This window comes from Phocoena sinus, chromosome 7 (genome assembly GCF_008692025.1).
Source record: "Phocoena sinus isolate mPhoSin1 chromosome 7, mPhoSin1.pri, whole genome shotgun sequence".
Taxonomy (NCBI): domain Eukaryota; kingdom Metazoa; phylum Chordata; class Mammalia; order Artiodactyla; family Phocoenidae; genus Phocoena; species Phocoena sinus.
Window position 1 is genome coordinate 106,801,087 of NC_045769.1, and position 25,421 is coordinate 106,826,507.

Below are 25,421 nucleotides of genomic sequence, written 5' to 3' on the forward strand. Positions count from 1 at the left end.
AGGTTTCTCTTAGCTGTATTATACAAATAGGATACTGAAACTCAGAGAAGTCAAGAAAGTTGCCTCAAGTCCCCCAGCTAGTAAATAGCAAAACCAGAGCTGAAACCCGGGTCTGTGAGACTTCAACAATATTTTTTTTCCCGTCCTATTGATTGGCTCAGTTTCTTTAAGATCTCATGGAAACATGGAGCTGTGTTTCCTTAGAGGTAACCTGTGTCATCACTGCTTATGGCATTGATTAAGTCCATACATTAGCTAGACATCACAGGGATTGAAATAAAGATCATGAATGCTGGGATGGATTGGAGAGAGAGGAGATAGTGTCTTGGAGTGGAGCGTCTGGGTGCTTCAGACTGAGACAACCAGATCAGGGTATCTCTTGTCAGCAGTAACTCAAGATTCCATGCTTATTTATGTCAGAACTCACCTCATTTCCATAGTCATATACAGTGAGCTTTAAACTGTTCCCATAGCACTGGGTGCTCCCTTCTATTTTAGCTCACAACATATTAGTGTCATGGTCCGCCAATTGTATATGCCATGTTCCCTCACTCAGCACTAAAGCTCCTAAGGACCCAGTTCCTAACCCAGAGTCTGCTGCAGAGCCACAGGGGAGACATCGGAAGAGACCATGAAGATACAGATGCAGACTCTGCACCCAAATAATTTCAAGTAGTTTGAGAACCTGAAATATGGCAGAACAGGAAACTTGGAGCCAGCTTGCATTCCATGGGCAACAAACCATTGAATCAAAAAGTGAAATAGCATTATTTGGGGTGAGAAAGTGGAGTGCCAGCACTGGGGAGGAATGCAAAGTCCTCCATGTATCCTAAACACTACTAATACTCCTACTATCTGTTATTGATTTAACACAAATAACGTGACAGACATGATGGCATCCCTTTGTACAAATTGTCACTTTATATGGATAAGCACATTTAATGCTCACAGCAGTCTTCTCTGAAGGGTGTAATTACCCCACTTTATAGATGAGGAAATCAGGCGTAGGGATGTAGAGATGCCAAAGCAACAGAGTTAACAAGTTATGACCATCACAGCTTAACATCCATGATCTTATCTACATTATGATCCTTATTATTCTATGACTGATGCCAGCTTGCTGTCTGTAGCCTCCATTTGGTTTTCGTAAAGTCTGGTTCAGAGGACAGAGGCAGGAACATTGATGGGGTGATACGGGGAGAGTCTGAGAGAGCTGGGAATTTATGAAAATCCCTCCGTACCTGGACTATTTCATTTTAGGGTCTTGGGAGTCATCAGCAAGTTTTTGGTTAGAACCACTTTATTCCAGAGGAATAAATTGTGAAATGGTATTTTAAAATTAATTACAGGAAAAGTATGATTTTATTTTCATTACAAAATTTCAGCTTTCCAAAGGACGCTTCTATATGTTTAGTCAAAAAAAAAACCCTTAATTTATCACTGTGAATGTTCAAGGTGAGGATTTTAATTGCTTGGTGAATAATAAAAAATTGAGTTATCCCAAGTACTTGATTTCAAATAAGAATAATTTCACCCCCCACACACCCATTCGCCACCATCTCACCCACATAAGATGGTATATAATGAATCTGTTTTAAGTATAATTAAATAGCCTTAATGTTTTTCTATTATAAAAGTAATAAAAGTTTTTTGTAAAAGTTTTTGTGATGAAAAACTAAGAAAAGTAATGTAAAAATAACCTATAAAACACCTCCTACATAGAGTCACTATTAATTTATTTTAAAGGCTATTTTTTAGAGCAGTTTAGATTCACAGCAAAATAAAAAGGAAGGTACAGAGATTTCCCATATACCCTCAGCTCCCAAAAATGCAAGTTCCCCTCCCTCATTATCAGCAACCCCCATCAGAGTGGTACATTTATTTCAATTGATGAACCTAGGTTGACAATTTGTAATCACCCAAAGTCCATAGTTTACATTATGGTTCACTATTGCAATTGTACATTCTGTGAGTTTAGACAAATGTATAATAACATGTATCCATCATTATAGTATCATAGATTATTTTCAGTGCCCTAGAAATCCTCTATGCTGTGCCGATTTATTTTTCCCTCCCATTAACCCCTGGCCTTCACTGATCTTTTTACTGTCCCATAGTTCTGCTTTTTCTAGAATGTCATATAGTTGGACTCATACAGTAGACTTTTCAGATTGGCTTTTTTCACTAAGTAATATGAACCTAAATTGTTTTTTCTTTTTTTCATGGCTTGATAGTTCATTTCTTTTTAGTGTTGTATAATATTCCAGTGTCTCGGTGTACCATCGTTTAGTTATCCATTCACCTGCTGAAGGACATCTTGGTTGCTTCTAGTATTTGGCAATTATGAATGAAGCTGCTATAAACATCTGTGTGCAGGTTTTTGTGTGGACATAAGTTTTCAGCTCCTTTGAGTAAATACCAAGGAGCTAGGTTGCTGGATACTATGGTAAGAGTACACTTAGTTTTGTAAGACACCACCAAACTGTCTTCCATTGGCTGTACCATCTTACATTCCCACCAGCAATGAAACAGATTTCCTGTTGCTCCAAATCCTCACCAGCACTTGGTGGTGTCAGTGTTCCAGAGTTAGACCATTCTAATAGGTGTGCAGTTAACAGCATCTCATTATTTTAATTTGCATTTCCCTGGTGACATGTGATGTGGAGCATCTTTTCAGATAATTATTTGTCATCTGTAGATATTCTTCGGTGAGGCGAGACTCCTCATATTTGAAAGTTGCTAAGAGACTAGATCTTAAAAGTTTTCATCACAAGAAAAAAAATTCTATAACTATGTATGGTGACAAACGTTAACTACACTTTTTTGCGGCGGTCATCTTAAAATATATACAAATATCTAATAATTATGCTGGACAGTTGAAACTAATATAACATTGTAGGTCAATTATGCATCATTCAAAAAGAAAAAGAAAATCCTTATTAGCTTTTTGGCCTACAATTTTCAGATATGTTTATACACATCTACTACATAAGCTTATCTAAATTATGATTACCGGGCCTTCTCTTTTTGCTTTCACAATAATGAATGAACATTTTTGTATATGAAAACTAAAATGATAGATACCATCAGCACAAGATAAGGCAAACATGAGAAGGATGTAAGATATTTGCCCTCTCTGTTCAAATAGTAAGTCTTCTTTTACTGCATATTCTTTTCCATTGAACCAAAGGAAACCTCAGAATCCTTCTCAGTGCAGATCTAGGAAGACAGTACTGTTCAGAGCTGAAATAATAAGCTATATATTTCATCTCCAACCTTGAGCCTGAGATAATGGGATAAAGTGACTCCAACTATCAGAAGCAAATTATTAAGGAGGATAAATCATGAGAGATTATTACAACCAGGCATTTGACACAATAGAGCCTGACAAAGGTACTTGTGGTATTCATACCCTGTCCCTTCAAGCAAAAGCTGACAGCACTAATGAGGGCTTTTACTTCTAAGCTAATGATCAGTTCACTCTGACTGTGTGATGGCTGCTTGTAAATGAATATTTCCCTTGAATCTAATTAGATTGGGTCTAGACTATATGTTTCCCAGTGAGTCGGTACCTTATAGATATCAGGAACATTTCTATTAATTGGACAACAACTAAGATGGGAAAGAAGGAAAAGCAATTTGGAGGATGTGCACTGATTTTTCTCCCCCTCTCTTTGTGCCTAGAATCAGACATCGCTGACTTTGATGGCCGAAGCTCCCTTCTGTACAGGTTCAATCAGAAGCTGATGAGTACTCTCAAAGATGTGATCTCCCTGAAGTTCAAGAGCATGCAAGGAGATGGGGTCCTGTTCCACGGAGAAGGACAACGTGGAGACCACATCACCCTGGAGCTCCAGAAGGGGAGGCTCGCCCTGCACCTCAACTTGGGTAGGTCCCTGCCCATGTCAGGCTACGGGGAAATCCTTTTGTAGCAGGTTACAGTTCCTTATCCTCCTAGTGTATCAGTTAGAAGTTCCTGGATCACAGTCTAAGTGACATCTTTTCCTTATGCAGGTTGGAGAAGAAAAATACCATGTTTAAGCCATAAACAGCATTCTTTAAACAAGGTAATTTTGGTAGGGAGGGAGAACTACAAGCTAATTGTTCATTCTTTCTTTTTCTTTCTTCTTTCCTTCTTTCTTTCTTTCTTTCTTTCCTTCCTTCCTTCCTTCTTTCTTTCTTTCTCTACATATTTCTCTCTTTTTTTTTTTTTTTGCGGTATGTGGGCCTCTCACTGTTGTGGCCTCTCCCGTTGTGGAGCACAGGCTCCGGACACACAGGCTTAACAGCCATGGCTCATGGGCCCAGCTGCTCTGCGGCATGTGGGATCCTCCTGAACCGGGGCACGAACCCATGTCCCTTGCATCGGCAGGTGGACTCCCAACCACTGCGCCACAAGGGAAGCCCCATATTTCTCTTTTTTTAGTAACGAACTTTAGCTTGAGTGAGTTTACATGCACACGCGTGCGCGCACACACACACACACACATGCACATGTATTATAATGAGGCTTTTGCTCACAGTTTGTTGTAATTGTTACATTTATGAAAGTTAAGTTCCGGGGGAAAATGGAGGAAAAACATTTTAATATCTTTCCTGGTTTGTTTTTTGTTTGTTTGTTTTTTGTTTTTGTTTGTTTTTGTTTCTTTGTTGGGGAATAAGGGGGTCATATGTATGGCATCTAAGTTTCTGGGCATTCCCATGTCTTATTAAGGGAAATACTGTTTTCTTTAAGTGTCCAAGCTGTGCCAGTGTGAGCCCTAGACTTGCCAAATGCCAGCTAATTTATTAGAGATGCCCTGCTGCCTTCTCTGTATTTAGGACTCAGGCTTCTGCATCCATCATGCCTGCCTCACTACTGGCAGGTCTGCATTTCTTGTAATAAACTTCCTATCCCAGGGGAAGAAAGAGAGAGGGTCACCCTCCTTTATGTGAAGGTGCTTTGGAAGGAAGTATGGGCCAAGTGCAGAAGGCAGGGAGCAGAGTTTCCAAGATGAAAAGGCAAACCAAAAGCTCTACTGGAGGAAAAGAAACCAGGACCAAGAGTTAGGCTGACGAAAAAGGAAGTGACCATTTTTTATAAGAATGAATCCCTTCCTCCCATTGAAAATGATAGTTTTAGGGGAAGGGGTGGAGAGTATATTTGTGGAAGAGAATTATCACCCATCACCAAGTATTCCCTATCAAGTAGTAAAGATGGAAAGTCATAGCAGAATTCAGTTTGTAAGCTCAAGTGGATGAAAGACTGGAAAAATCACAGATAAGTTTTATCTTTTAGTAATTATTATTTAGTAATAAATTATTTTAGTAATTAGCATAAAAATGAAGATTATTGTGAACTCATCCCCAAAGCCAAACAATGTAGATCCTTATTTTGAGGCATTTCTGAGCATCTCCTTAGCCTCCATGGTGAGTATTGGCATGGGTAGCAGGGAGAACCTCTGGATCCCAAGTTTTAACTCATCAAATTGATAACTAATGCACTAAATTAAATATTTAACAAAAGCATCTTTAGAAGGAGAGTCTCACTCAGAGGAGAGCAATAAGAGGTTTTGCTAGTAACATAATCGGTTTTGCTCACTTACCTAAAGAAGAAATGTATCAGTGAATTCTATGAACGGTAGGCATATAAATATTCAGCAGAAATACGTCAGTCTGTTAACTGGCCTTCAATTTTTGTGAAAGGAGAATGGATGGAGTAACTCCCCGAACACACACACACCCAGTTACAGTTACTCTGTGGTTCACAGAGCATTGTGGGTTGTGGATAAAGTTATTATGACTTGTCATTAGTAAAGCAGGTAACACTGATTCTGTCAGTGACTGCCATTTGGATTCCCAATTCCAATGTGCCATTACCACTCCAAAGCTCTGCTCCAACATCCATAACCCAATGAGGTACAGCAGCTTCACACACAGTAAAGCAGGATGGAAAGGAAAAGGTGTGCTCATGTGACAGATTTTATTTTAATTGCAGACAGGTGCTAGCTATTTATTATGGGGAAAGTTCATAACTCCCAAGCCTCAGTTTACTTATTTCTAACCTGGGGTTATTACTAACTATCTTCCAGGGCACGAACATGAAAGCTAAAAATATTCAAAATGAATTTTCTTTGTCAGTATATAAACACGGTGAAGCTCTTAATATTACTCATCGTTCAACCAACAATATCTGAATGTCCCACACCCTGTGCTATGCGGGTCTTCCTGGAAAGAAATGGGTATTTTAAGGTAAAGAAGACCTGCTCCATGCTGCAATATAAAGCAAGCAGAATAATTCTCTCTTTCCAGATTCCATCTGCCCCATATTTCTAACTGTGGTGGCGATAATGGAAAATCTCCTTTAGTCTGTTTTCTGCAGAGTTTGGAATTTCTTCATCTTTTCATCTGCTTATGGATTTTACTCATTTCCATCCGTTTACCATGACTGTTTCCTGTACTTATCTCTTTTAAGCAGTCACCTAGGATACTTGTTAAATAGCACAGATTTCTATGTTCCTTCTCTAGAGAGATGCTGACGTATATTAGTACTTTAGCTCTGCGTAACTCTGTTACAGCCAGCAGATTTCTGGAAGCACTAAGTTAAGGGGAAAGGGGGAATGATAATCATTTTGATTTGCCCATAAGAGAAAATCTGTAACATACGTTCCACAAGGGAAAGATAACACTTTGTTCATAACTGTAGCTCTGGAAACTAGGAGAGCACCAGCCTGAAGTAGGTACTTGAGGCAAATTGAGTACATTGGAAAAAGTGGTTTTCATCTCATATATTAGAGCCTCACACAAATACATATTATTCTCATTTGGCTTGCTGACCCTCAAGCCTGAGCTACTCTCCCCGCTATCATATTTGCAGAATGCCCACAATATGCCAGTATGCTATCCAATCCTCAGAGCAGCCCTATTAGGTACATAAACATTAGTTCCAATTTACCCATGTGGAATGTTAGGCTGAAGGAGGATATATCACCTGTTCAAATTACACAGCTATAAATTAGCATAGCCACAATTAAAATCCAGTTATATTTACCAGGTTTTAAACTTACTTTCAGATTATAAAATATATGTCAGTTTTAGAAAACTTGAAGGAAAAAAAACACTCTATAAAGAAGGGAAAAATCACTCAAAATCCTACAACTCAGTCATCCTTCTATTAACATTTTTGTATATTTTCCAAGTGTTTTCCTTAGCTATTTATATAAAATTTTTACGTATGATATAAAATTCATGTTCTTCCCATGCTGCCACACAGCCTTCAAAGAGGAAAGACTTCATACCACCCATGATCAAGCTCTTTTTTTAAAGAAATGAATCAAGAAATAAAAAGGAAGAAAGAGAGGGAGCAAGAGGAGGAGTGGGGAAGGAAGAATCCTAAAATCCAAGTTAATGGGCTGCAAAATGGTGCTGGGGCAATGGCCAATGACGGAGGAAGGGGAGGAAGTTTCTCTCTGGCCAGCTGACATGGACACTGCAGCAGTGTTTCCTTTAGTGACAGTTCTCCAGTTCCTTATCTAATCTGTGACTTTACAATTCAGAAATCCAGGCTGAGTAGAGGGGTTCAGTACCATGGACAGCTGCATGACCTATACCATGGCCTTTGGAGGTATACAGAGTGTGCTGTGGTTCTTCACAAGTGATGCTCTTTGCCGAAATTCTGATTCATATTACCTAGTTACTCCTATGGAGGCTGACTTGGAAAGATCATTTCAATGCTGCAGTTGAACTAGGTGTTTGACTACTTTCTTCGGGTAGAACAGTGAGATTTCTAGAGCTACTAATGGGAGAGAGATTTCTTCTCTCAGCCCGTAAGGGGGTTCATAAAGATTCCTCTTTCCATGCTACACATGTCATTCAGATCACCTGTGGCAGTTTGCCCTCAGTAGAATTACAACAGCTCAAACCCATACATGCAGGTGGGAGAATGAAAGAGCAGAGGCATTATGTGACTGGGGAATTGTGGTGAGAACTAAATAAAACATCAATAGCACATGCAGGTCATTCATCCTTACAAGAGTCCAGCACCTTTGAACTGAGGCATAATGTTTGTGTAATATGACAGTCATAGGAAAGCGAGAATCTCGGCATAGCATAACCATGTGTGGAGCACACTGTCCTTGGGGGGCCAAGTATGGGTTCAGAGGCAAAGCATTTGACTGCATAACCAACTCATTGAGATAGCTTGGGATATCAGTGAACAGTCTGAACATTCTCCAGAGAGTCCAATGAACATTTACTTTAGCTTTTTGAAATTCAAGCATTTTGATAAGCCAACTCATATGTATTTATAAAACATTTATTGTGTTTCTGGACCTGGACTAAATACTATGAAAGATGTTTTTTAATGTTGCCATTTTTTGAAAGCCCTCACTTAGGCACTGGGCTAGACATTTTACATATATATTTCATTTGTATCACATGGCAATCCTACAAACTATATCCAAACCCATTTTACAGATGGAGAAACTGATGGTCAGTGATGTCCAGTAGGTTGCCCCGGGCTACATAGGTCACGTAGATGCATAGCTGTAAACCCAAGATTAGAACACTCTCCAATCGAACCCCAAGTTCCTGACATTCATCATTCAAGTTTTATAAACCTTCATGAAACAATTACAAATTAAATATCGGGAAGTTGGTATCCATGTGTTATATTTTGAGAATGGAGAGACCAGAGGAGGATAAAGGAGTCCAGAAAGCCTTCCTGGATCCACTTTGAGTTAGCTGGAGATTTCATTACAAAGAGGAGGGGAACACAGGCATTTCAGACAAAGTGTCAATGGGATAAGTTGTTCCACATTTTATGTAAATTGTGTCATTCTTATAATAAGAATTCACTGAACGAGTACATTAAGCCAGGCACTGAGCTATGCACTGGAGGTTAAAAGTTGAATTTACCAGTTCTGATTTTCAAGGAGGACCCGGCCTAGTAAAATAATTATTGCAATTTACTTTCTAATTTTGTAATATTAACTAAAAATATATAATTAGGTATCATCAAAACCACATACCATAATTGTATTAAGATAGCATTTTTTAAGATAACAAAGTCACAGAAGATGGATACAGCTTAGGAGTCAGACTTGAACCATGACTCCTAAATCTAGAGAATGTTTTATTGAATAAACTTTAGAAAATTTTTAACAACTTTAACAATACAAGAAAGATGTATTTCATTGCTTTTTTGATACATAAGGATTTGCTCTGATCTGAGGGTCAAGTCCACTGCAGTCGCATGGCGTCCTGTTAGTTTTTATTTTCTTCAGAAGACTTAACTTGAGTGCTTAGGAGAACATTCATCAGCCCTGAATTCGGCTAAACAAGGGTCTTTATTCTCCTGGATAACCTGCAAAGGTGAAATTTGCCTTCACCTTCTACATCATGTCCTTCCCTCTTAGGATTGCCCCCATGTTCCTTTCCAAAACTCTCAGCTTCCCAATGCATCAAATCCTTTTCTTGGTATTCTGATTAAGCTATATAAGCTCACACATATGTATGGTGGAAAGCAGGTGGCCAGGACATAAGAAATGAGGGTAAGTGGGAGTATTAATTTTTCCAGTAGGGGTAGTGGTAAGAGCATTAGCTTTGGAGTCAGAGCTTGGCTGTAACCCTAATTCTTTGTGTCCTTAGGTATGTCTTGTAGCTTCTTTGAGGTGAAGCTTTTTGTAAGGCTGTGTTCAGGAATAATGGAAACAGCCTATGTAAAATGCTTACCTCACTTAGTAGAAGAGAACCTTAAAAATACAAGTGAATACCAACATCGATAACCTGAACAACTAAGGTGGGAAGGTTAATTCTGAAGGTCGGGTGGAGGTAGGCATTGGTGACCTCCATGTGAGTGGTCCCCTATCTCATCAACAATAAATCAAGCCCTTTCCAACGTGAGTTTCTGTTGAAATACAATCTTAAAAAAGAAAGTTTCTGTTCCCTTTTGCTAGGCCATATGATATCCACAGATTGTGAAAGTTAAAGTGTTTAAACTGTTAAGACCAAGCAAGATTTAATCAAAGAAGACTTTGGGTGAAAACAATGCAATATAATGCCCTTAGTCAGAAAAATGTTAGTTCCAAGGGTGAACAATTTGACATGCTTATCCACAGTATGTTGGGGATGGGGGTGGGGGAGAAGAGCAAGTTAGAAATATTTTGCAATCATTTCAAGTTTCCTATAAAAATTGCCATATGTTTTAGGGACTTGAGTAGTATTTACATTGTTTCATTTTAATTATATCTCAAACCACATGAAAACAAGTTTTTATTTAATTAGTAATAAGAGGTATTTTCCCCCCTAATGTGTTTCTGGCCTAAAAGATAGCTTCCAGATATTTTTATTGTCTTTGTTCTCCACAATTGCCCATAGGAATTTTTATCTTGCCTTAATAAATTGGAAACGAGTTAAAACTAGTAGTTGAACCATAATTGCCACTGAGATAAAACTTGAAATGTGTATTACAGGATGAAGAGTTTGATAATCTTTTGAGAATGAAGTTTGTATTGCAATTTCTAATACTGAACATTTCTAGGTAAAATGGAACCTTTCCTAGGAGTAACCTTTTTCTTCAAGGTAACACCTACTATAGATACAATTTAAAACATCCTATTTAATGAAGAGCAGAATTTCCTGTTTATCCAATTGTTTAAACAGACTTTCACTCAATTTGTGTGCATGCAAGATTTCTGAGTGTTAGCATAGAATGGTTAATGGAGAGCATCGGTGAAATAAGGTCATGTCTACCAATTTTTTTAGTTAAAAAGATGCTTGTAATGCAGGAGATATTCAACAATTTACACATCACTCGTATAGTTTTCAATGAACCAGCTATGCAGGTTAAGGATTATGTTTTTAATGAAGTTTATTTGTTTTTCCCATTATCAAAGATACTTATACTCATTCTAAAATGTAAGAAGAAAAGAAAAAAAGAAATCAAAACTTCTGTTAATGTTTTAGTAAATGCAAACAAGAATAGAAGATTCACTACGTTATCCAAAAAGTCAAGTAAAATTTAGTCTGTTTGACCTATTCAAAATTAAATTTCTCTTATGAAGTAGGAATAATAGTGTAGAAAAATATTAAAATACTTAATTTAATCCTTGTCTTTATTGGCTCTACTAAAGAAATCAACATATCACTAAAACCCACCCAACACAACACATAAGAACAAATAATTAGGAGGAAAAGATGTGATTCCTTTACTTTTTCATTTTGTGACTTTCAGTGGCTTTACAGTTTCAAACCTTTAATGTTTTGGACTTATTATTACTGAATCATTGTTAAATGCCTTTTTAGTTTTTAAGAAAACATGTCGGAGGTGCACATCAAATTTAAAATGAAATCTCTGATATTAAATCTATTTGACTTATTACCTAGAATTAATAGTTTATAAGGCACACTGTTTCCTTCAACCAATCATTAACCTTTGGACATGTTTTATAAGTAAAAGTTGTGTGTGTGTGTGTGTGTGTGTGTGTGTGTGTGTGTGTGTGTGTGTATGTAGAAGAAGTGGGGGAGAGAGACGGACACTGATGTTCTTTGTTCTGACTGGTACCGCTTTTCACCTACCTGCTTGAGCAAACATACTAAAAGTCATCCCTAGGTGGGTCTTTCCTTTACCATGTCCACCTCCAATATCCAAATGGCATGCCAGGTCACCACATGCCAACACCTTCTCACTGGCTGAAAATCCATCCTCCTGTGCTCTCTTTACTTAAGCCCCTCATCCCCCATCTAGATGACTGCCAGTTTTTCTGGCAGCCTTGCCTTCTCATCAAATTCCCATACAGCTGTCAAAATAACCTTCTTAAAATGTTAATCTGAGTCAATAATCCCTGACTTATTAATTGACCAATGGCTCCCATTTCTTAAAAGTAAACACAGGCTGTAACCTAGCTCACACTAGCACACTGGTCCTGGGTGGGATAAACCAGCCCCACGTGGTCATGGCACTCTGCTGCGTGGAATCCCTTTAGGTGTTCCCCTGTACCCCCAACCTTGGCATGTGCTTCCCCCGGCTGGGTAGCAATGCTCCTTGTTCTGGTCAAATATCAGGCCTGGCACCACTTTGTAAAGCACCCTCCACAGCTCCCTACCCTGCATTTCCATGGCTCCCTGCTGTTAATACCAGCAGCATGCTTTTTATCAATTCACTTATTGAGTCTCCACATTAAAACTTTCAGAGAGGGAAGTGTGCCTTTTAACTCTGTAGCTCCTGTATACATCACTTGTCACTGTAAGCAAGTCAGGTAGATATCAACACCTTTTTGTAGATGGATGGAAGGATGAAAGGAAGGGAGGGAGGGAGGAAGGAAGGAAGGAAGGAAGTATGAAGGGAGGAAAGGAAGGAAAGAAGGAAGAAGGAAAGGAGGAGAGAGAGACGGAAAGAGGGAAGGAAGGAGGGAGGGAGAGAGGTGAGAGAGAAAGAAAAAGAAAAAGATCTATTAATGTATTTGCATAATTTGACACATTTTAAGAACTCAGAAGATGTGGAACAAATCAATATGTCAATGAATAAATCAATTAAAGGCAGCTATGAATTCATCAGCTCTTATTTTTCAATTACAGTCATCTGGGTGCCTCCCCCCAACCCCCATAGGAAGCAACAAAGTGTTATTTCATGCAGGAAGCAGTGACTTGGGGCCATAATGGAGGTAGGAGTGAGCAGCCTACAGTGGAAATGGCAACTCCAGCCCCTTAAATGCTGCACCATGGAGCAGGCTGCTGCAGTTGTTCTGTAAAACATGTCTTAGGAGAGAGAAGAGAGACATTTAGCTTTCAGTTACTAAGGGTACCGAACACATAAAATATTCAAAAATTGGAAGGTTTACATGTAAGTAAAATTAGTTGCACTGAGCTGTTCGTTTTGCTAAGGCTAAGCCATTCTACAGGAAAAAAGAACAAAGAAAAAAAAATTAATCTTTTTGACAGAAGGATACAGGCAGAAAGTCCATAAAATTGGAGGAGAGACAGGAGGGGAAACGGGCAGACTTGACTGAAAAATGTACCTCTCCACTGGAATCTCTCACATTCTCCCAAGGGGTATCTTCCAAGCTCAGTTTAGGGTGAATCATAGGACCCTTGCCCTGGTCAGTCAAAAGGGTCGAGACCTGGATTTGAACGCTGGCTGCATCTCTACCTAGGCATGCTTACCCTCACCGGACCTCAGTTTCCTAATTTGTCAAATGCAGGTAATCATTTTGTCTTAGAGCATCAAACTTGGAGGTTATAAAATCCCTAGTTAAGTGCCCTTGATAGAGTAGGCATTTGAAAATGGCAGCTAAAATGATTATTTCCTCCCCGTTGCCTTTGCCCACAAATCTATCCAACTCATTGGGGCCACGGTCTTCCCTCTCCTTCTCCAGCATTCACTCTTCCTCCAAAACACAGCTAAAGATTCACTTTCTCCTTTCAAGAGCCATTCACATGCAAAGAATATGTATTCTTTCTAAATGTGACAAGTCCTATTTTCAATATCATTCATATGGCCATCAGGATATGGTTTCTCTTATTATTTGATCACACAAGTCCTAACATGTCATTTCACATGTAGAAGGGGGTGTGTGTATCAGTTGACTGAGATTTTGGTCCTGCAATCTGTGGAAAAATGTTGGTATTCCTTCCCAAGCCCAGCACGGTTCTGGGTCTGCAGGCAGGGAATCATCCTTTACCTTTGGATAGAGAGAGTTGGACTTGCTAGCAGAACATTCTAGTGCTTCAGGCTGCCCTTGGGCACAGAGCCATCCCGTGTTCCATCCCCTTCACAGATGACAGCAAACCTCGGCTCAGCAGCAGCCCCCCCTCGGCCACCCTGGGCAGCCTCCTGGATGACCAACACTGGCACTCTGTCCTTCTCGAGCGGGTCGGCAAGCACGTGAACTTCACCGTGGACCGGCACACACAGCACTTCCGGACCAAGGGCGAGGCGGATGCCCTAGACATCGACTATGAGGTGAGTTGATTCTCCCTGCAGACCTCCAAGCCCCTTGCTTGTGATCAGTAAGAAAATCAGGTAGCAAAAGAGCAAGTGAGAAGATGTGGGCCCCTGACAGATCTTACCCTGGGGCTTCTCTTCCCCTCGCTCTAAGCCCAGTCAGCCGACCACGGGGGAGTCCACGGAGAGAGTATGAGCTGTGAGCCTGGGGAAATGCCTTGCAAGGCATCAGCTAATTGGGTGCATTTTAAAATCAGCAAGGCTCCTTTTTACTTTTTAAAACTTTTTTTTTTTTTTTTTTTTTTCTGGTAGCTTTCCTGTATCACCATCTAGTCTCTTGCTTACATTCAGTAATTCTTTTTTTTCGAAAATCAGCTTCAGTTAGCCGAGGTCATGGAAAATACAGAAATTATATTAATATAAAATTTTAGGTCAATTATACCTTAATAAAATAAATAATAAAATCCAAAGAAATTGAAAATCTGCATGATAGGCTCTTGTTTTTCACCTTCATTCCTATGCAGACTTCTGACCAATACACAAGGACAGTTCGTTCTACAAAAGAGCAAGAAAAAACTAACTGTCCTTGTGTATTGGTCAGAAGTTTTGCAAGACTAGCGGCCAAGATTTAACCATCTTTGCTAGTAGTTCAGTTCAAGAAGTATATATTGTGCTCCCACTGTATGCCAGGCTCTCTTCTAGGCAATACCAATCAGAGATGACTAAAGCAGAGTCCCTGAGTTGGAGATGCTTACAGTCTAATAGCAGAGTCAGGCCTGGAACACCCACTGCAGAGCAAGGAGGTGAAAGCTACCTTGGAGAGCGGCACTGGGCACTGCGGGATCCTAGGCAGAGAGCACTTGGCTCAACCTTGAATGGGGGTGGAAGGCTTCCAGCAGGAGATGCTGCTAAGTCTTGAAAGGAGAGTAGGGTTAGCCTGATGAGAAAGGTGAAAAAGGCAGGCCAGGTCAGAGAGGACCCTGTGCAGGGTACGGGACATGAAATGTTACAGTCCAGTATCTATGGGATTTGAAACAATCGTCCAGCAGTGGTGCGTGAGGGCCAGCTGGTACTGACTCATGAAGGCCAGCTGGTAGATTTTCAGGAAGTTTGCAAGCTGGCTGGTAAATACAGCCATTATGAAAACCCCAGTTATTTAAACTTATAATCCATCGAAGTATTTTTAAAATGTACTAAATTCATTGATGCCTAGTTACTTTATTTTATTCTATCTGTCTATGTGTCTCTCTATGCATCTATCTATATGTATTTGAGGTTTTCTTTACTTCTGTTGTATCTGTGTGGTGGAAATACACTGTATTGGATTGCTACAGTGCATCTCTTTCCGATTCCATATTTAGTGACATCCGTTTGATGGTTTGAAATCCATCGTAGCAGAGATATTTACACCATGGATATTGGTAAATCCTATAAGTCAGGTTTTGATTTATTGTTTTGTTGATTGTCTAGACCAGGGATAGGCAAACTACAGCCTGGTGACCAAGTCTGGCTTGAAGTCTGTTTTCTCCAGCCTGTGTATTAAGAATACTTTTTATATCTATGTTGTTTTACAAAATTAAGAAATAAAAAGAATAAGTGACAAGAGACTGTGTGATTACAGATAAAAGAGTTCAGTGAAAAATCAACGAAAGCATTCTATAAAAATCAATTGGTTTTATGGAATTTATAATACAGTTTATTGTATATTTTATTATTATTTGTAAATTGTGTCTACACATCGCTTATATCAGTAAAATGACCTAATGTCTGAATGCATGTGTGTGCCCACACACATGCATATACAGAGATGAGTCTGTGTGTCTGTGTGTGTGCGTCACACCCTGAACAGCCAGATTTTAAACCTGTATCAACACACCACTTGAGGCAGTGAGAGATAAAACGTAAGAATTAGGGAAGACCCAGGTAATGATGGACCCTGTGACCCATGTTAAGGAGCTTAAACTGTGGGGGAAAAGGAGCCACTGAAGGATTTTTTGCAGAGTAGTGACATGGGCAGACTTATGTTTTAGAGGAGTCATTCTGAACATGTGTTTCAGGGGCCAGTACAATTAGCACCCCATCAAAATTTGTTAGAAACGAAAATACACAGGTCCTATCCAAACCTACAGAATCAGAAACTCAGGGGGAGGGGCTCAATCATTGGTTTTTAAAACTCCTCCAGGAGACTCCGATGCACCCTACTGTCTGAGAACAACTATTTTAGAGCAGTTACTCTAAAGGTTACTCTGAAGCTACTCTGTAGTTTAGATCTGTCTATAGGTGGGCAGAGCATGTTGCTGGACAGATGGTTAGAAACCCTGTTAGGAGACAAAGTCAATCACTAGTGGATACATACAGGAACAGTGGAGGTGGAGATGAATCATTGAAAACTTAGGATCTGACTTTTTTTCCAATCTCTATCATGAACTGTAAGAAAGATCTCTTTTGATCCTAATCTTACTTTAGCATACTGTTGATAAGATATGCTATTCATTAACTTCAAAAGAGAATCTGTCGCTCTTTGACTCAGGATGCAAAATACCAGGCAGGTTTTTTTTTTTTTTTTTTTTTTTAGTTGCTGATAACTGGAAATCTATGATTATCAATCATTCTTATTTGTTTAAGTGATTGTAAAAACATTATTGAAATTATCTTAAAGCAAAGAGATATCGTTTAGGAACTTGAGGACAATAAATAACACAAAACCATCATGAAGTTTCATTAGGTCCCCATATACTTGACCTCTAATGACTTGAGAGGTGATTCTAAAATTCACCCAGTTGCCTGATTCAACATTTGTTTTCAAGTTATCACTACCTGTGGTCTCCAGTGTAGATGATCTGTATGGAATCACAGCTGAGTGCCATTAAAGTGAATGTCAGCATTTAGGGAGAGACATCCAAAGATGTCACTGAATTTGGAACAGATTTCTTCTAGAAATGTCTAAATTTTTTGGTGCCTTGTAAGAAGTGTTTCCTGGGGGAGGGGGGGGGAAAACACCTTGAAATGTTCGTATGAAGCAAACTCTGCTTCAGAGAATCCAAGCCCCTTCCAAAGTATGCAGCCAGCTTGTTCATATGAACATAAAAGAAGACAGACTGACGATAACAGTGACATTGACATTGGCTGCACTGGAACAGGAGAGGTAGGTGTTGGGAGAAGTCTCTCGAACAACTGGAGGTCTCCAGCCTTTGAAGGTTCACCTTCAAGGCTGTGTGGAGAGAAAGGGGCACCAGGGACAGGAATCCTGGGTCTCAATTACCACTTTGCCACTAAGTAGGCGCAAAAACCTGGGAAGTAAAATTTCCTAACTCCAGTCACCCAGAAAAAATATGAACACCCTTACTGCTAAATAGGATATCTGAATCTGAATCTAAGGTCTGTTTTTTTATTGAAGTATATAGTTGATTTACAATGTAGTGTTAGTTTCTGCTGTACAGCAAAGTGATTCAGTTATACATATATATACTTTTTTCATATTCTTTTCCATTATGGTTTATTTACAGGATATAGAATATAGTTCCCTGTGCTATACAGTAGTTCCTTGTTGTTTGTCTGTTTTATATATAGTAGTGTGTTTATGTTAATCCCAAACTAATTTATCCCTCCCCCACCTTTCCCCTTTGGTAACCATAAATTTGTTCTCTATGTCTGTGAGTCTGTTTCTATTTTGTAAATAAGTTCATTTGTGTCATATTTTAGATTCCACATATAAGCAACATCATATGATTTTTGTTTTTCTCTGACTTTACTTAGTATGACAATCTCTAGGTCCATCCATGTTGCTGCAAATGGTATTATTTTATTCTTTTTTATGGTTGAATAGTATTCCATTGTATGTATGTATGTTTGTGTGTGTGTGTGTATATATATATATATATATATATATATATATGCCACATATTCTTTATCCATTCATCTGTTGATGGACATTTAGATTGCTGCTTCTGTGTCTTGTCTATTGTGAATAGTGCTGCTATAAATATTGGGGTGCATGTATCTTTTCGAATTAGAGTTTTCTCCAGATATATTTCCAGGAGTGGGATTGCTGGATCATATGGCAACTCTATTTTTAGTTCTTAAGAAACCTTCATACTGTTCTCCATAGTGGCTGCACCAATTTACATTCCCACCAACAGTGTAAGAGGGTTCCCTTTTCTCCACATCCCCTCCAGCATTTGTTTGATTTTTTTTTTAACATCTTTATTGGAATATAATTGCTTTACAATGGTGTGTTAGTTTCTGCTTTATAACAAAGTGAATCAGTTATACATATACATATGTTCCCATATCTCTTCCCTCTTGTGTCTCCCTCCCTCCCACCCTCCTTATCCCACCCCTCTAGGTGGTCACAAAGCACCGAGCTGATCTCCCTGTGCTGTGCGGCTGCACCTTTCTCCCTTTAAGCAAAGTTTGATTACTTGATCACAGACAGCAAACCCCAAGTTCTACAGTTGTTCCCAAAGTCCACTGCCACAGTTTTAGGACGATTCATTGTCCATTCAGGTATTCCACAGATGCAGGGTACATCAAGTTGATTGTGAATATTTGATCCGCTGCTCCTGAGGCTGTATGGAGAGATTTCCCTTTCTCTTCTTTGTTCGCACAGTTCCTGGGGTTCAGCTTTGGTTTTGGACCCACCTCTGCGTGTAGGTCACCTGAGGGCATCTGTTCCTGCCCAGACAGGACAGAGTTAAAGCAGCAGCCGATTTGGGGGCCCTTACTCATTCAGGCCAGGGGGAAGGAGGGGTATGGTAGTTATAATTGGAATGTGGGGCAAGCCTGCGGCAGTAGAGGCTGGCTTAATGTTTCAGTAGCCTGAGGCACACTGTGTGTTCTCCCGGGGAACTTGTCCCTGGATCATGGGACCCTGGCAGTGGCAGGCTGCACAGGCTCCCTCGGGGTGTGGATAGTGACCTGTGCTTGCACACAGGCTTCTTGATGGCTGCAGCAGCAGCGTTAGCATTTCACGCCCGTCTCTGGGGTCTGAGCTGATAGCTGCATCTCACGCCCATCTCTGGAGCTCGCTTAGGTGGTGCTCTGCCTTCTGTGGGCCCATGGGAAAGGAATTCCCTCTCTTCGTGTACCCTGAAACAATAGTCTCTTGCCTCTTAGGCAGGTCCAGACTTTTTCCTGGACTCCCTCCTGGCTAGCTGTGGCACACTAGCCCCTTTCAGGCTGTGTTCACGCAGTCCTCTCCCTGGGATCTGACCTCCGAAACCTGAGCCTCAGCTCCCAGCCCCCACTCCTCTCCCTGGGATCTGACCTCCGAAACCTGAGCCTCAGCTCCCAGCCCCCACTCACCCCAGTGGTTGAGCAGACAAGCCTCTCAGGCTGGTGAGTGCTGGTCGGCACCAATCCTCTGTGTGGGAATCTCTGCTTCGCCCTCCACACCCCTGTTGCTGCGGTCTCCTCCATGGCTCCAAAGCTTCCCCCCTATCTCTGCCAGTGAAGGGGCTTCCTAGTGTATGTAAGCTTTTCCTCCTTCACAGCTCCTTCGCAGAGGTGCAGGTCCCATCCCTATTCTTTTGTCTCTGTTTTTTCTTTTGCCCTACCCAGGTGTATGGGGATTCTCTTGCCTTTTGGGAAGTCTGAGGTCTTCTGCCAGCGTTCAGTAGGTGTTCTGTAGGAGTTGTTCCACATGTAGATGTATTTTTGATGTATTTTGGGGGAGGAAGCTGATCCCCATGTCTTTCTCCTCTGCCATCTTGAAGGTCCCCCCAAGCATTTGTTTCTTATCAAGAGTGCTCAGTTATCCTTTTTAACATAGACACCTTACCAGTATCAAAACTATTAAAAACATATTTTTAAAATATGTGATTTGGGACTTCCCTGGTGGTGCAGTGGTTTAGAATCCACCTGCCAATGCAGGGGACATGGATTTGAGCCCTGGTCTGGGCTTAGTTGCTGCGGAGCAACTAAGCCTGTGCACCACAGCTACTGAGCCTGTGCTCTGGAGACCATGAACCACAACTACTGAATCCACGTGCCACAACTTCTGAAGCCCTCGCCCCTAGAGCCCATGCTCTGCCACAAGAGAAGCCACCGCAATGAGAAGCCCGTGCACCATGATGAAGAGTAGCCGCTGCTCGCTGCAACTAGAGAAAGCCCGCATGCAGCAATGAAGACGCAACGCAGCCAAAAATAAATAAATAAATAACGATGTGATTTATGTTATAAATACTAAAAAGACATTTTTTTAAAAATAAATATATTTAATAAGAATTCTTGGTAAGAAAAAGCTATATTAAACTAAACACTCTAAGCATTTAAAATGCATGTACATCTTCAAATATAAGTTTTATTGAAGTTTTAAAGAAAATATGAGGCTGTGCTTTTATTTTATTTTATTTTGGCCACACTTGCAGGATCTTAGTTCCCTGACCGGGGATCGTCCCAGTTCCCCACAGTGAGCTCACTGAGTCCTAATCACTCCACAGCCAGGGAATTCCCTAGATAGTACTTTTATAATCAAAGATTGTTGGAGGTCCTTCTAAGTATGACATAAAGTTTAGAAACCTGGAAATAAAGTATAAGAAAAATTTTGTACATATAAAATATTTTAAAAACCACATGCAATTCCACAAAAAAATACAGAATGATATCATCCTCCCAAGAACTTGGAAAAGTATTTCAAAGTTTAATTAACGAATAAGAAGCCACCATAAATAATTTTTAAAAAGGTAACTCAATGGAAAAATAGGTAAAGAATATGAATATATAAAAAATACAGATTACTCTCAGATATATAAAAAGATGCACAACCTCACTCATTAGAAGAAGGAATGCAAATTCACACTACAACGATATTTTAAACTTAGACTTCAGGGAACACAAAATTTATAATGGTGGCATGGATATGAAGGAACCAGAACTATTTAATCTATTGTAGTGAGACTATAATTAATACAATATTAAAGAAAGGGCAACATCTTCAAAATTGAAACAAGTGCTCTTCAATCCAACAATTCTGTTTCTAGGAATATATCCTACAATTATAAGCAAATGTGTGCAATGGGGTATATGTTAGGAATAACAAAAGATTGGAAGATGACCCAAAAGTCCATCAAAAGGAGGTTAATTAAAAATTATGGTAATCCCTGTAAGGAAACGGCTCTGCCAGAGTGACCCAGTGACCTCACGCTGTCCACTTTGGCCAGACAGCCAAAGCCATGCCCCACAGCTGATCTGAGTCTTGTGTGTTCCTGAGACACAAGAGGGTGGAGGCCTGCAATTAGCGGCTCCAAGGCCATCGCCACCTGCCTCCTGGCCCCATACCACACTGTCCTGATACAGTTTCTTGACACCCCCTAAGTTCCGCGGAGGCATGAGGCTTTCTGCCCTGCATGCTTAGAATAGAGTTGCATCACATAGAATTGCTTAGCCTGATGTTGAATCTGGCCTCTGTACCCCGACACCAAATTAAATCTCGGAGACAGAGTTTTGGGCGAAGTAGAAAAGAATAGCTTTATTGCTCTGCCAGGCAAAGGGGGACACAGCAAACTTATGCCCTCAAAACCGTGTGTCCCAACCTGGAGGGGGTAGTGAGGAGTTTTATAGTAATGGTTCAAAAAGGAGAGAGTGAACAGCTCATGGACATTCTTCTGATTGGTTGGTAGTGAGGTAATTGGGAGTCGGCATCATCAACCTTCTGGTTCCAACAGGTCTGGGTTCTACGTGCTTGTGGGCAGCATGCAGTTACCTTCTCCCAACTGGTGGAGGTTTCAGTATCTGCAGAACAGCTCAAAGATATTGTGTGTATCCCTTGGGGGTACCAGGATCCTACCCCAAGGCTGCACTATTGTTTCTTGACTACTCCTCCCGTGTCTCTGCATCCCCTCCCTTCCCTGATTAATAACTGTTTGAACCGCCCATTGGAACTCAGGGAAGGTCATGGAGGCTGAAATAAGCCTATTTCCTATAATCAAGAAACGGGGGGACACAGAAAGGCTTTTGTGCCCAGGAGCCTCACAAGGTCCTGCTCAGTTTCAAGCCGAAGTCTAGAATTAGATCTATAGCAATAAAGACTCTCACAACTCACCTTGTGGTCATCTGCCCTCATACTTAGTGTCCTCTATGTTGGTGTGTGGGACGCAGGGGCCATGGGAGATGTACTATTTGTCTACTCTTACCTTTACTGTCTAAGGCACACATCATCGGAATCTCACAGTGGCTCCTTTATCTCTATGTGTATCTGCCAGGCCTTGGCCTTGGACTCACCTTGTTTTGTGTGTGTGCTTGACAAACCCGAGCAGAAGTATTATGCTTCCATTAAAAAGAATGAGGGAGTCCTGTATGTTCTGATGTGGAACCATCTCCAGTATAAATTGTTCAATGAAAAGGAAAATCAGTGTGCAATGCAGTGTAAACAGTATCTGTGTTTAACAAAATAGAAAAGAATATATAGACTTGAAAGTGCATAGACCCACAGAAATCTCTGGAAGGATACGGATAAGCAGATCAGAAGAAAGTGGGGTCAACAAAGAAAAAAACTTTATTCTTTGCTGTGTACTCTTCTGAAACATTTTGAATTTTGTACCACACGCAAAAAAAGTACTTTAAGAAAGAACTGAGGCAATAGAATGAATACATGACTTTAAAAGGTATTCCTTATGTTTACTTCTAAAATCACATCCTCTAATTTATTTTTATTCATAGTGTTTCTTCAAAAACACTTGTCACTTTATAATATGTTATTAAATTAATGTTTTTAGTTGAAGTAAAAAGCAAGTTAGTTGGATTTACAGTGTTGTGTTAGCTTCAGGTGTACAGCAAAGTCATTCAGTTATACATATATATATTCTTTTTTTTGAAGTTGAAAAATTTTATTTTACTTATTTATTGTTTTCATCATATTGTATATTTTATTGTTTTATTGACTTACAGTTGACTTAGAGTGTTGTGCTAATTCTTTTTCAGATTCTTTTCCCTTATAGGTTATTACAAAATATTGAGTATAGTTCCGTATAGGTCCTTGTAGGTTATCTATTTTGTATATAAAATTTACTTTTTAAAAAAAATCATTTATTCATTTTTGGCTGCGTTGAGTCTTTGTTGCTGTGCATGGGCTTTCTCTAGTTGCAGTGAGTGGGGGCTACTCTTCGTTGCGGTGCACGGGCTCTAGGCAAGGGGGCTTCAGCAGTTGTGGCGCATTGGTTTAGCTGCTCCACAGCATGTGGGATCTTCCCGGACCAGGGCTTGAACCCGTGTCCCCTGCATTGGCAGGCGGATTCTTAATCACTGCACCACCAGGGAAGTCCCAAAATTTACTTATTTTTAATTGTCTATCTCTTCATCCCCAGCCCAGCCATAGAACTAAAGCTCATCATAAGGGTCAAGATTATCTTTTTCACTCTATTTCTGTAGATTTGTATCTGGTACATAATACACACTCAATAAATATTTGTTAAGTAAATTTAAAAAGTTTATTTCTGTGCATTATAAAGATACCAATTTACACCCTACTTTTCTTCCCATAAGGCGTTCCTGATGGGTCACCATAGTCAGAGACCACCTATTGCTGCCCTTACTTTGGCTTAGTACTGCCCTAATGGACCTCCTCTTGGAGCTCAGACATGATTAAAGGACTGGCTGGACATAATACAACTTTTCATTAGGTGATCAAAATAACTACAGATCACAAGGGTAACTGTCTTGCAGATCATAACATGTGGTAGTATAATTGTTATTGGTCCTTTATTGGGGGGGTTGGTGGGAAACTCAGTTGAAAGACTGTGGTAGAAAGAGAGAAATAAATGAAAGAAAATAAAATAAGGAAAAGGGAAATAAGTAGGTGCAAAGTGGAAAATAAGGGGAAACAATGGAAGAAAACAGCCAAGCTCCTATTTTGTGATTTTGTTGAGTCCCTCAAGCAGCCTAGTGAGGGAGATTATTACATTCTATATCACAGACATAAAAGACAAGAGTGACTAATGACCCTCCCATTCCTATTCCTCAAGTCATCGAGTAACAGAAATAGGATTTGAGTCTAGGTCTGCATAGCCGATCACCGGAAGTCATTCTGGTAACAGCGTTTCTCTCTGAAGGAGGGATAATCTCTCAAGACCCAAGCACAGGCTGTGGTCCTTATCCTGGCCTCTGCATGTGTATAAGACTTGAAACCACATTCCTTGGTGCCATTTTTCTGTCTAGTTTTAAATTTAAATTTTTTTTGATCTGTGAACTTGCTAATTGCATGTTTCTCCAAGTTTTATAACAGAGAGATGTACATATTGAAAGAACATGATGAGGGGGATATGCCAATTCCAGTATTATACCCCAAATATTGTTTTTATTAAGAGGAAGTAAAAGAACACTGGATAAAATTCCTTATAGTATTATTTTAGCCGCAGTTAGGGGTGTGGTGGTAGGTTTTAACTATTTGATAAGACATTCTGAGGCCGGGTGAACTTAGACTAAATGATTGTCATTATCAATAAAATATTATAAAGGCCCCACTTGAATACTCATAGGGCCTGAGGAGAGAGTCAAAAGTTACAAATAAGCTAACAAACAGTTGAATAAAATCTGTTCTACTTCCTTCTTTGACAAATGAACATCCCACATGTCCAAGCCCTGTCTACAGTGGAAACCCCCTTGGCCACTCCTGGGACCTATGTATGGGTCCGTGGTCCACCCTCAGGAGGACGGACAGTGGAGAGAATAGTTCAGGCCCTTGAAGCTGTTTCAGAGCTGTTCAGGCAGGGAACTCTGGGCAGCTGGGTAGGAAGACTAAGTTTAGGAGGGTGATGACAGCTTCCTATCGTCATTTCCCCTTGGTTTGCAAACACCACCCCCATGACACAGGATGTGACCAGAGGGTGGTCAGAGGGGGGCTCTCTAGGGTGTCAGTTCCACCGCAGGTGCCCTTCTAACCTGAATGTAGGGGGTTGGGATACACTGAAGTTAGAATCTCCAACGAGTTCTTGCTTGAATGCTGAAATATACATGATTTACCCCATTATCCAATTTTTAAAATTAATTAATTAATTTTTGGCTGCATTGGGTCTTTGTTGCTGCACACGGACTTTCTCTAGTTGCAGCGAGCAGGGGCTATTCTTCATTGCGGTGCGCACGCAACCTTCTCATTGTGGTGGCTTCTCTTGTTGCGGAGTACGGGCTCAACGCATGCGAGCTTCAGTAGTTGTGGAGCATGGGCTTAGCTGCTCCGCGACATGTGGGATCTTCCTGGACCAGGGCTCGACGCTGTGTCCCCTGCACTGGCAGGTGGATTCTTAACCCCTGTACCACCAGGGAAGTCCCCCATTGTCCAATTAACCTAAGGTTAAAATTTTGTAAATTGATTCAGACAAAAATGAATAAATAAATATGTGCTGAACCAATCAGGCTGTTTCAGACTCTAGTGTCTGTGAATCTGTAAAAAGATATCCATTTAGAGAAATGAACCCTAGACTAGCAATGGACAAGATTTCAGCCAGGACCAGCACTCACGGTAAGAATTAGAAAGATGGTCTGAATCCAGCCCCTGGTGTGAAACCTG

General features: G+C 40.2%; 1 protein-coding gene across 2 annotated transcripts in view; it reads left to right on the forward strand.

Annotated features, from left to right (window-relative positions):
- Positions 1-25,421, forward strand: part of CNTNAP5 (contactin associated protein family member 5) — an 876,608-nt gene that overhangs the window by 425,897 nt on the left and 425,290 nt on the right. For both annotated transcript variants that reach the window (XM_032637306.1, XM_032637307.1), the window contains exons 5-6: positions 3,685-3,888; positions 13,755-13,939. In XM_032637306.1, coding sequence (XP_032493197.1) covers positions 3,685-3,888; positions 13,755-13,939 — 389 coding nt within the window. The remainder of the gene's footprint in view (positions 1-3,684; positions 3,889-13,754; positions 13,940-25,421) is intronic.